Raw genomic sequence first — 13,275 nt, 5'->3', positions numbered from 1 at the left:
GTTTCGGGGAGTTCACCCTTGTGCAGGGCCTCCTCCCATACTGCATATAATCTAGGGGTTATCTCTTGGCTGAACTCTTTATAGAATTCTGCCCCTAGGCCATCTGACCCTGGGGCTTTCCCATTGGGAAGTGCCTTTATCGCCTCCACTATTTCAGCTTCTGTTATCGGGGTTTCTAATGTTTCTCTAGTAGTGTCAGATATCAACGTCGTTGGGATCTAGGAGAGGTAATGTTGAATCTCTTCCTCAGTACCATTGCACTGTGGGGAGTATAGCTCTTTGTAGAACGTGTGGAATGTTTCTTCCACCTCATCCTTTTCAGTGGTTGCCGTGCCGTCAGGCCTATGTATGCATGGTATGATTGATGGGCCTCTTTCCTCTCGTACTGTTCTGGCTAGAAGTTTACCTGGGCGTTCCCCCTCTGCAGTGGTAGGTTTATCAAAGTAACGGATTCCTTGATCCGCTGCCTCAGTGTATTCATCTAGTTTGGCCTTTATTTCCGATTTGAGTTGTGTTGAGGGAGTATATGCATACTGTGATTGTAGTGTGTTTAATTGTCTTTCTAATCGGTCCAATATACCCCTGATATCTTTAAGGATTCCACTTTCCGTGGATATTGAGTTGCCTCTGATGCAAACATTAAACGCTTGCCATAATGTGGCCTGACTATTCACAGAGTTTACATTTATGTCAATGAAGTCCTGTATTTGTTGTCGCATCATGTTTTTATAGACCAGGTCTTGTAGCGCAGCAGGCTTAAACCTCCATGGGGGTCTATTCCCTACCCTACCAGGGATTCGTAATGTCAGTTGTATTGGGGAATGATCTGAATAAGTCCTAGGGGGAATATAGGACTCTGTAACCCAAGATAAGACAGTCGTTGTCTACAAGCAATAAGTCTATTCTAGAATGCATGTCATGCACAGAGGAGTAAAAGGTGTATTCTCGTTTACTTGGGTTGAGCATCTTCTATGCATCTTTTAGGTTTAGATCAGCCATATGTGTAAGCATTGTCTGTGCTGCCTTGGTTAATGTTCTCGTTTGTGTTGACGTGCAGTCAGAGTGTACATCTAGGATGGTATTGAAATCTCCACTGCAAATCAAGTGAGCTGTAGGGAAATTTGCCAGTTTTTGGAATATCTGGGAGTAGAATTCCGGGTCGTCTACATTGGGCCCGTACACGCTGAGAAGGAGTATCTCTTTATCACAGAGTTTGCGTTAACTATCACGTATCTCTCTTCTGGGTCACACTCAAAGGTCTTGCTTGTAAATGGTAATGATTTGTGTATTACAAATCGTCACCCCTCTCGCCCGTTTGGAGTATTTCGTAGCATATTGGTATTCCCCCCAATTCGGTATCAGTGTCCCGCTTTGTTGGGGCCCTATGTGTGTTTCCTGTAGAAATATTATCTTGGGGTTTTGCCTATGAATACATGCTAGAATTTTCCTTTTCTTGTTTCTAGATCCTAATCCTCGTACATTCCAGCTCAATATTTGGATATCTTCAGCTCTTGTCTTGGCCATTGTCAATGAAGAATGTGATATCTTGCATATGCCAGTGTGTTATGGCTATGTCTTCCGCGATCATTGTGCATATCACCTGTGTGCTTTTTTTCTCAATACCATTATTTCCACAACCAAATCCCAACAGTTCTTACTTGCACCCTCCCCCCTCCCTCACAGTTCCCCTAACTTCAACCGTGCTTCCATTGTCCCTCCCATCCCTCCCAACAATTATTTGTGCACCTGCAATGGGGGAAACTGTGGCGGTCACCATTGCCCGTGCCAGCATCAGGTTTGTATGGTGCATCCGGTTCTGCTTCTTTGCTCTAATTTATATTGACATAAGTGGGGGATTGCATATCGACACATATTGTAGAGAAAGTATAGTTGCCCCCATTTCAGAGCTCCTCAGGCGAGGCTCTCCGTATTTGCCTATCTGTAGTATATCTTGAACGTGTTAACTTATTGTATGCCAACTTATTTTCACGGGGCCTCCCCTTCCCTTGGGCGTCTCGCCGGAGCTGGGATGTGTGTTTCAACAAAGTTCGCAGCTTCCTGTGGGAATGTAAATAAATACACTTTATTCTGATGTTGGATTTTGAGCCTTGCCGGATAGAGCATGGCATATTGTATTTGTCTTTCCCGTAACAGTTTCTTGACCCCTGTGAAAAGCTTCCTCTCTTGTTGTACCGCTAAAGTAAAGTCTGGGAAGATGCGTATAATGTTTGCTTCCCATCGTAGCTCTTGTTTCTCTCTGGCTGTTTTCAGGATCAAATCTATATCTCTATAATTCATCAGCCGAGCTATTATTGGTCTAGGGTATGCTCCAGGCTTTGATTTTGGTGCTAGCGACCTGTGTGCCCGTTCCACAATAAACATAGGTGACCAGCCAGGATCCTCTAGAAGGCTGCGCAAAAGATCTTCTATAGCCTTTTCCATCGAACCTTTAATTGCTTCCTCCGACACTCCCACTATGCGAATATTGTTGTGCCTGGATCTCGCCTCCAAATCTTCACACTTGGTTTTCACTGTCCCCATTTCAATTGCCATTGTTGCCACCGTGGTCTTCAAGGTTGCAAGTTCATCCTCTGTGCTAGAAATCCTCGTTTCAGCCTCCGTAATGCGGGATGTTGTTTTTTCTAGTTGTGTTCTAATGTTTGCCACATTTGCTGTTATTCCGTCCAATTAATCGTTTAGTGCCGAGAAGCCCTTCTGCATGGCCAGAAAGACTGCCTGAGCGTCCATCGTCGACCTTGAGGGGTTCTGTTGTTCTTGCGTGGGAGTACCTCCTTCCATTTCGTGGCTTTTATCTTTCTGAATTGGCGTTGTATATTTGTCCATTGATCCTCTACCTTTCTTTCGGCCAAGGTTTCTGGGCATCCTATTTTGTGTCTGTGGAATAATCGTGTGGTCCCCCTGGGGGGGTCTGCGTTTACACGTAGATTGCCCTTGGGGGGTGTAGGAGGGCCCCCGCTTTGATTTTTGTTTAGAGTGTTCAAGGATGGGATTATCTTTTGGCGTCTATAATGTTCTTCCACGAATGTTGATGCTGCCGACGCCCGTACTCGGTGTTCGTGGGTACCTCCTGCCGTTATCGCCTGTACCCTGTGTTGGTTAGTGTTACCCCCGGTTAGACCGGAGTTTTAGTCCTTCCCAACCCAAGTGCACTCTTGCTCTGTGTCTTTATGAAGCGTGTGCTCTCCCAGTGCCTCAAGGTCCTCTTTCCCGCTTAATCTGTGCACCTCCTAACTGTACACAGTTTTGCCCCCTCTGGATGAGATTGCGTGGTTATGGTCCACGCTGGGATTCTCCGCACCCGACCATTCTTTTGATTCCTGAGGTATGGGTAATGCCGCCTCTCCTGCGCAGTGTGAGAGTGCCAGGGGACACCCACCTGGTCCTCTGTTGTCGGATGTATAGGCCTTATTTCCTCACTGCCTTTTTTCTCATGTCCATTTGGGTAGTGTTACCCCGCACAGTGATTTCTCCTCTCCCGCTTCCACCATGCAGTCCAGCTCACCCCTGTGCAGTAGGCCGCACAGCTGCACGTTGTTGGAAGTTTCACATGTGGGCCGTATGTGGATGATCCTGAACGGCCACCCCTACGAGTGATTTACTGTCTTGTGGTGGGGGGCGGGGTTGGTGATTCCCAGCCCCTAATGCGTTGATTGCGTTGGGGTGGCCCGGGGGGATTAACAAATTCGGGATGTTAGCCGGGGGGGTGCGTGGTCAGGCAGCGCACCCCTCTTCAATGTTGGGGATGGGTTTGGGGGGCAGGCCTCCTGCCAATTCACATTGGCTTCTGCGTGTCACTGCCGCCCGTTGCCCATGAAGCCGGGGTGCGGGCACAATGTAGCACAGTGTTTTGGGCCCCCTTAGCGCAGCGCTTCTCCTCACCTCTTCCTCGTCGGTTGCTCGTATTGACGGGTCGGCGCAGGTGTCGGGCCCGTCACGCTGCCGTTTAGAGTATGTGAGGGTGCCCGCAGGCGCTCAACGCTAATCGGAGCGCCCGCAGTTCACCCCATATGTCGTGAGGCCTCCTTCTCCCCACGCCTCCTAGCGTTGTTCGCAGCCGGGCTCCTCCCCTTCTACTTCGGCGCGTCTATCAATCCTGCTTCGTAGTGCGCGTGGTGTTCAAGAGGGCTCGTATCTCGGCGGCAACACTCTCTTTCGTCACCAGATTTCCCGTGTCTAGTCCAACACCGTTCATGTACGTTCAGCGTTATATATTTGCAGAAACGGGCATTTTATGTATCCATAAAGGCATTGCGGCCTCGGATTCCGCCAGAGCTCACACGGAGGCGGCCATTTTCCTCTGTGCGCAACAGCGCCCCCTAGTTACCAGGTGTATTCATAGCAAGTACCATATAAATCTCTAAAGCTCGTCCAAGGCGGGATGAGAATGGCGATACTTCATCACACGTTCTGGGTTACATAGCGAAATCCTTTGTACCTTTTTGGGGACAAATATTAAACTCTGAGGCTATCAGAAGACTAGCGAGAGTACTGGAGAGGACCATCAACCGGACCACTGACATACTCTATAACATGACTTTAGAACAGAAAGCGATAAGGTTAGTGGCCCTACAGAATCGGATGGCATTAGACGTCATCCTGGCTGAGCGTGGTGGAGTATGTAAATTAGTGGGGTCCGCATGTTGCGTTTTCGTACCGGATTCCTCCCCAAATATCTTTAAGGCTATACAAAATCTGCACATCCTTAGTTCAGAAGTGCACGTTCCTGAGGGAAATTGGGATCTTAGCGCTTGGTTCTGGGACTTCTTACGATCTTGGGGATGGAAGCTACTTTCAGTCTTATTGATTATTTTGGGTATTCTGTTGTTCTGCTGTTGCTGTATACAATGTCTTCCTGTCTTATGTTCATTGTTGGGAGGATGTTGTGCACAGACGATGGGAACATTGGGACAAAAGGTATGCGCACCATAAAGAATGACCAACGAATTTGTGTTGTAAGACATTTCTTTTGCAGACCTTATGGCAATCGATATCTCCGATGATAGTGATTCAGGATGTATGGACATTAAGACGTGGAGTCACTCGTAAAGTGACTAAAAGTAGTTTAGCGCTTGGCTTAGGCCAAAAGGAGGGTTTGTTAAGTGGGAGATCATATTGTGCCTCCTTCTAATATATATTGGCCTAAGCCCAGTCACTCTGCGAAGAAAACCGCGTTGCAAAGTTCCGATTTTAGATCGACTTCGCCGCCATTTTAGGATCATCCGCCATTTTGGTTTCTGTTCATATGTAATTATGTGTTCGAAAATGGTGGACTGTGTTTCCAACTTGTAACCAAGCCTTCCCGACCTTTGAGCCTAGTTAATGGTTAGACTGTCCGAGGGCCAAATGTTTAGACTGGGTTATGAGACCTTGTCCCAGGCATGACTTGTGGTCTAAGGATTGTCTGCATTAACAAGCCTCATCCACGAATACACATCAAGGACAATACTGTGTAAATATTGAGCGTGGACACTGGCAGCACTGCATTGTAAAGGGATATGTGCTAAGGCTTACTGAAAAATCCAGGAATACACGTTGGCGTTGTAACTTTTCGGAAATGTAAACCAAAGTAATCCATGTGCATATTGTTGTATGAGCCATAAGTGAACTTGGCACGAACTCTAGACCACAGATTATTAACTTGTAGAGGTGCTGGACATTATTACTGAATTGTATAAAAATGCGAATGTCCAGATGCCCAGTACCTCTCACTCCTCACTCTGAAGGGCTGGCACTCATTGTGATGTATTGAGGGCCAGATAGCTATCTGAATTTCTGTTTCTTTGTAACTGCGCAGTAGAATAAAGATCTGTGAATCTTTATAGCCCGTGTTTGGTGTATTTCCTTTTGTGGTACTCAGCCTCGATATTTCCTTTGCTCTTACAGGAGGGCTCCTTAAGTAGGGAAAGAGAGGCAACTAGGAAAGCACCAGGTGGGCGGGACTTGCTAAGTGGGGAAAAAGAGCAGCAGCCAGGAAGGCACCAGGTGGGCATGGCCTAGGCCAGATGACCTAGATCCTCTTGCACCTGCTCCCCATCTGCAAAGGAAAAGAGGCTGGAGGGTTCCTTAAGTAGGGAAAAAGAGCAGCAACCAGGAAGGCACCAGGTGGTCGGGGCTTGCTAAGTGGGGAAAAAGAGCAGCAGCCAGGAAGGCACCAGGTGGGCGGGGCTTAGGCCAGGTCACCGAGATCCACTTGCACCTGCTTCCCATCTGCAAAGGAAGGGATGTTGGAGGGCTCCTTAAGTAGGGCAGCAACCAGGAAGGCACCAAGTGGGTGTGTCTTGCTAAGTGGGGAAAAAAGAGCGGCAGCCAGGAAGGCACCAGGTGGCCGGGGCTTAGGCCAGGAGACCTAGATCCACTTGCACCTGCTCCCCATCTGCAAGGTAAACGAGGCTGTAGGGCTCCTTAAGTAGGGAAAAAGAGCGGCAACCAGGAAGGCACCAGGTGGTCGGGGCTTGCTAAGTGGAGAAAAGAGCGGCAGCCAGGAAGGCACCAGGTGGGTGGGCCTTAGGCCAGGTGACCTAGATCCACTTGCGCCTGCTCCCCATCTGCAAAGGAAAACAGGCGGGAGGGCTCTTTAAGTATAGAAAAAGAGAGGCATCCAGGAAGGCCCGAGGTGATTGGGGCTTGCAAAATGGGGAAAAAGACCATCAGCCAGGAAGAGTCCAAGTGGGCGGGGCTTAGACCAGGTGACCTAGATCCACTTGTACCTGCTCCCCATCTGCAAAGGAAAAGAGGCTGGAAGGCTCCTTAAGGAAAAAGAGCAGCAGCCAGGAAGGCACTAGGTGGGCGGGGCTTAGGCCAGGTGACCTATATCCACTTGCACCTGCTCCCCATCTGCAAAGGAAAAGAGGCTGGAGGGCTCCTTAAGTAGGGAAAAAGAGTGGCAACCAGGAAGGCACCAGGTAAGCGGGGCTTAGCCCAGGTGACCAAGATCCACTTACACCTCCTCTGCATCTGCAAAGGAAAAGAGGCTGGAGGGCTCCTTAAGTAGAGGAAAAGAGTGGCAACCAGGAAGGCACCAGGTGGGCGGGGCTTGCTAAGGGGTCAAAAAGAGCAGCAGCCAGGAAGGCACCAGGTGTGTGGGGCTTAGGCCAAGTGACCTAGATCCACTTGCACCTGCTCCCCATCTACAAAGGAAGAGAGGCTGGAGGGCTCCTTAAGTAGGGAAAAAGAGCAGCAACCAGGAAGGCACCAGGTGGGACAGGGCTTGCTAAGTGGGAAAAAAGAGCAGCAGCCAGGAAGGCACCAGGTGGGCGGGGCTTAGGCCACATGACCTAGATCCACTTGCACCTGCTCCCCATCTGGAAAGGAAAAGAGGCTGGAGGCCTCCTTAAGTAAGGAAAAAGAGCAGCAACCTTATTGTGCTGCATTACATCTTAAATGCACGCATGGCACGAGTGAAGTAATGGTAATGTCACTAATGTTCGGTTGAAAGAAACACTGCGTGAATATTGTGTGTGAGTGTTTTGTGAAAATCAGTTAAGAGCTGGATGGCAGGTGTGAGGCTGAACAGCTGAGTGCGCTCTACATAATTAATTAAGCAATAAAGCCAGGGCCAGTGGATTTTACCAGTTGGTCATGGCCCGAGTACCAGGTTAAAGGCCTACACAAAGTTCAGGCTTTTAGTGAGGTACCCGTGCCATTATTGGGTGGTAAAGCACCTCTACAAACGGTTTATAGCTATTAGCAGACGGAAGCAGCAGAACTGTGCATAGATAATGTGAAGCAGTGGGTACAGGGAGGCTGGAGCGCGGCAACAAAGATGACACAAAGAAGGGACAATGTTCCAAGGGGAGCAGACAGAGAAGCCTGCCAGGTTGCAGAATTGTGACAAATGGAGGTGGATCAGGGCCTTGTGTGTGTGAGAGTAGGACCGTGCGGGCGTGAGGAAGTGGGCGAACCAGTGGAGTTGTGAGGAGGGAAGGTGTCAAGGAGGTGTGGACACCCTGGATTTAGAAGGTGGCTGTTCAGCGACGCAGAGAGAATGCAGCAAACCTCTCAGCCTTACCATGAGATTCGGCTTACAAACCAGCTAATCAGGGTGGCTGTAGGTTGAGACCAGTGCATGCATTATCTATGTAGTTATAATATAGTTAGCAGAGCTAAGCACTCGCCTCTGGCCCAGAGTCATCCTTCAGTTCACAAGTTCAATTCCTGGAACCACCCCTTCATCCTTTTGATATCTATAAATTGCCCATTAAATTACGTAATGATGGCACCACGTATTGTAGTGCTTATAAGGGGGTTGATGATCCGTTAACAAATGCTATATACCAAAGTAATGTTATTATTATCAGCAATAACCCACGAGGTGGGGGCAGGAGTTTACAAGTCGCCAAGTGAAAGGGCTATATGAAGGGAAGGACAATGCAGGTCCCAGCACAGCTAGCCAGCAAAGCCTGCCACATCAGGGGTTTAAGTTTTTAGTACACTGGGACAATCCTGGGTCACTAATTCAGAGAGATGGGGGAAAGGTTGGCTACTGTGGTACTGCCGTACAGGGAACACATAGAGTCGACTACTCCAATGAAGATCAGGATGTCTGGGTGCATGTGGCGTATGGAGGTAGCAGCATTCCAGGGCACTGAAGTCAGATAAGGATGTGTAATTACAGTGTAAGGCAGTGGATAAGCCCGATGATCTGGGGAAGATGAACCAGGGTTAGAGGTAGCCCAGAGGAGAAAGGTACTCCTGTGTGGTGTGTGGTGGGTTGTGGTGGTGTACAAGACATTACAGGAGAGGGAACAGGTTACACAGCTTACCATAAGCAAATGGGCTTGCTGCATAACCAAAATGAGGATACAACTGTTAATAAACTTTTCCCTCTAACAAGAATAAAGCACTAATTTCTGTTCCTGTGCCTCTCATCTGTTACTGCAAGCAACTCAGCATTGAAATGCAAAAAATAGACAGGCAACACCTGGAATGTTGTCCAACATATGGGGGATTTTGCTACTTTTTTGTAACCCTAGGATCTGCTGGCAGCAATTTTTAGTGGATGGATGGCCCATATTTTCTGTTGGGCTCCACCAGTCGCCTCAAGGCCTAAGTATGCAGTATACCTCTTTTTAACTCATTAACTGGGAATCATATTTACATATTAACACAAACCTTTCCAACATACACAGAGGTGGATTGACCCGTTGGATTAATTGTAGAGTTCCTGACAGGTAAGTGCTTGCTTCTGTGAAGCAGGCTCAAGACAAACGGTTAGTTGGATGGAAGGCTCTCATGGGATGCGTCTTCAGTGGTCGAAGTGGGCGAGAGCGATTGGGAGCGGTGCACTCTACTTTTTATTTTTATTATTCCAATACTTTTACTTTAAAAAGAAACTGTACCGGAATGGTTTCGTTTTAAAATATAAGTGTAGGAAGAAGTTGAAACGTGCACTTCGGTGCATAGCACTGAACATTTCCTTAAACAGCAGGTGTGTTTGTTTGGGGGTTTGGATTGCGCGTGCTAGGGGGGCGTGGTGATGGGGGTTTGTGGGGAGCGGCGGCAGGCCAGCAGGCAACATAGTTCCAAAACTTCTTTCCGTACACTTCGACCACTGTACGTCTTCCTCTGCGGTAGCCCTGCTGAAACACGTACCCATCGGACAATTGATCAGACACAATCCTATCTAGCACAAAGCCACTCACTGAACTTAAACCAGCAAGCTGGAGAAGCCCAGCACGGATTCTCTCCCACTCTCCCATGCAATTCTCGTATTGCCTTACGTTTGCAGGTAGGGGTTGTAGACCAGTTTCCAGTCTTTTCGCATTGTGATATTCGTGGGCCATCTAGTGTATATGGAGGGTCACAACCATACCGCACTGTTTCCATGTAGTCGTACAATCTTTCAATGGCAAAAGTCATGAATCCATTCTCAATGTCATTCGGGCGAGTGCATTTGACATCTGTTGGGGAAGAAGAAAGTAGAAGAAGAAAGTACATTTTAGTTTTCATTCTTGTGAATTGGTCAATCAAAGTTAACCTTACACATAGAACAGCTTACAGAGTTAAAAATGTGATTGCTAACATACACTCTAAAAACAATATAAAAGTACATTTTATATGTTTAGTATTACTTTTCTACAGTATCTAAGCTTTCATTAATTTTACCTGTACAAATACTCCAAATCTAAAATGTGTTAGATGATCGTTCACAATAAATTCAGAAGAACCTTTCATCTCTCTTAAAATATCAAAGTTACAACAAGAATAAAGTGATAAGTGCAGTGTCCAGGAATGCAATGTTAAGTGCAATACATCATATTATAAACTACCCAATTATACAATCAATTTTTCCTTATTCAGAGTTGGTCCATGACAAATTCATCCAGACCTTTCCATCACTAGTACCATACCTGGAACTCACTGGAATAAAGTGTTAAGTGCAATGTATTACCTAATACCTAATACCTAATTATATTAACAGAGCCTGCATATGACATTAGTAATAGTTAGTTACCATCGAATTAAAATCAGTCCTATGTGATTTAAACATTCAATACTGATATTGCCAGAGATGTTGCATGTCCACTCGACAACCTTTCCCAAAATTCTTAGGTGGACAACCACCACTTATTATGGGTAAAGTTACCAAATAACAGCATTCTTATGTTTTGTAACGGCAGACAATACATCAAAATATGTTCTCTATATTGAGTTTATCCTTCTGTGTTACATAGGATAAACATTTTAACATTTGTAAACATTTTTGAATGGACAGACTCAATTTCTCCTTTCAGTAACAGATTCAATCTAAAATAAAGGAACGGAGTTCTCCAATAAAAGTTGGGAGATTTTTTTAGTAGATCTAATGGAAGGGCTCCCGGTGCTTTATCTCCTTTTGACAAACCTTTATATAATGTGTAGTTACACATTTTGTCATTTGAGGCAATCCAGTTTTCTGTTTTTTCTGCTAGGACTGGATTATCTTTCAATGTATCAGAAGATTGCTTACCATTGCTTAAAATGGGTTCAGCGAAGGCCCTAAAATTGGTCACTGGGACAACATTTCTGGCAGCCATGATGTGATTTAAATCATCATAGACTGAGACAAGTAACAGAACCAATTCATTTCTATAAAAAGAAAGGATCTTCCGTCTATACCATCCACTTAAAGAAACTAGAACCAATTCATATTTTAGGGCACAACTGGCAGACAGTCTGGTAAATTGAGTACCTTTTTCCATATGCTGATGTACAGCATGGCCGGGCTCCTCTAGCACTCCAGATAAAAGCAGAGTATACTTGGGCCCATCAGAAGCTCCCAGCGACAAGAACAGAGGAATCAGTCATAGGATAAAGTTACTGTCACTTATTAGCAAATAAACAGGGATTACACCAGAAAAACAAAGTTTCATCCAGAGCTCGCAACTTCTCAGCGTGTGTCATCTGCTTTTTTTCCGGCTTGAAGTCACAAACACAGGTTCGCTCCTGGAAAACTGTCGACTATGTGTATTGGTCGATCTGGGCTAGATACATATAGAAAATACATAAGTTATTTTGAGGATTGCCTGGCCGTGTCGAGTGGCTCCTCCTAGGACTACCTCTAAAAGCACCCATCTACAATGTTGCAAGGTCGCAGAAAGACCACTGGCCCTGGTAACAAATTATAATCCCAGGATGAAAGTGATTTTGGATTGGACAGAGTGTGTCCACCCAACCCTGGGAGCCCGGTCAGTTCTCAGACTGAATGTACCTGTTCAAGGTAGCGAGAAAGGACATGGAGGTGCAAAGCATTCTCTAATGTTGCTATTGTCTCTTCAGCCTAGCTTATAAGAGTGTAGTCAGTTAACGAAACATAGGCAACACTTGTATCTTCTTTCCTCTGGTTCTATGGGAACAATCTTCTCGGTGTAGGTTATGTGTGTCGAGCCCACGAAATGAAGCCTTCTCGTCTGTAATTGGGAGGATTTTAGTCTGAATTTCTGCAGGTGGCTCATTATCTTGGTAGCTGGAATTTTCTTGTTCCCCCTTCGTCTTTGGCTCGGTGCCCTGTGTCTTCTCGCCTTAATCTGCAGCGATCATGCCAGCTTGTCTGTGTTTCTCTAACTTCTCTTCCTTCCTCTCTTGCTGGGTCTAATGGCCTATAACTTCTGTAGCATCCCTTATGGCTTCTCCATGTTGGTAGCAGTTTAAGCATAGGATATATATATATATATACATATATATATATATATATCTATATATATATATATATATATGTATATATATGTATATATATATACATTCTGCTGCATCTTGCGGTTTCAGCTTTGGTTAAAGATATGAATATAGAAACATTTATGTGTGTTTGTCTTCTGCCTAAGTGGGTCATAAGCATATGCTTCATGCCTATATGCAATAAATTAGTGTAGGTCCGTGTATTTTCATGAATGAATGGATATGTACTATATGTATACGCACGGGTACGTTGTGATGTCAGTCGACTTGATCGATCGATGTCAATTCCATGTCGTCAAAATCATTGATTGGGTATGGTCTGAACAGTTGGTGAAGGGAATACCATTTTTCACACCTGCGCTACATCAATGACTGTGGTGATGAGCCGAAAAGAGAGGCGCATCTGTTGTTTCTCTGTCTTTGGGTAGAGAGTGGTGCAGGGGTCACGAGAGTCAGATTTGGCCCCTCCTCTACAATGACTTCAATTATTTTCCAGTCAATCTACCTGGCTTATCTCTTGGTCATATAACATAGCCGGCACTACTATAAGTCTATTAGATATGAAGCAATACTGAGAATATGCAATATTTGGTATTTATTTTATTCTTCTGGGCAGCAAATTGAACAGCCTTATTTTTTAATTGGCTCAGTGCCCGGCCTTTGATTGAGTTTGCATGAATATCAAATCCCAGGTAAATTAAGTGTGTTACAGGTTTTATTATGGAATTAGCTATGTTACATGTAAACGCATGCGTTTTTTTCACTTGTCTACAAAAGCGGATTATATTGGTTTTATTTTCATTAATTACTGACTCTTTCTCAACAGCATATGTTCTAATAGCTTCCATAACACGCTGTAATCCTAGTTGCGTGTGATCTATGAGAACGTCATCTGCGTATGTTAACCAGAATACCATCAGGTTATAAATCCTTGGAGAATCGAAGGCTGAGGGGGTTAAATAATTTCCCATATCAGATAAACATAGGTTCAACAGGCAGGGGGGCGAGGACAGAGCCCCGTCCGAGTGCCCTATATGTACAAAGTGCTTTTGTCAAATTACCCTGCCTGTTGAACCCTACCTGTAGGGAAGTATCCTCATA

At 45.7% G+C, this 13,275-nt stretch overlaps 1 protein-coding gene across 2 annotated transcripts in view; it reads right to left on the bottom strand.

Moving 5' to 3' along the window:
- Positions 1–13,275, bottom strand: part of APOH (apolipoprotein H) — a 323,894-nt gene that overhangs the window by 117,628 nt on the left and 192,991 nt on the right. For both annotated transcript variants that reach the window (XM_069655051.1, XM_069655052.1), the window contains exon 8: positions 9,741–9,920. In XM_069655051.1, coding sequence (XP_069511152.1) covers positions 9,741–9,920 — 180 coding nt within the window. The remainder of the gene's footprint in view (positions 1–9,740; positions 9,921–13,275) is intronic.

Source organism: Ambystoma mexicanum, chromosome 3q, assembly GCF_040938575.1.
Source record: "Ambystoma mexicanum isolate Mex_15411 chromosome 3q, UKY_AmexF1_1, whole genome shotgun sequence".
NCBI lineage: Eukaryota > Metazoa > Chordata > Amphibia > Caudata > Ambystomatidae > Ambystoma > Ambystoma mexicanum.
Note: the sequence above shows the minus strand (reverse complement) of the source record. Positions and strands in the feature narration are given on the sequence as shown.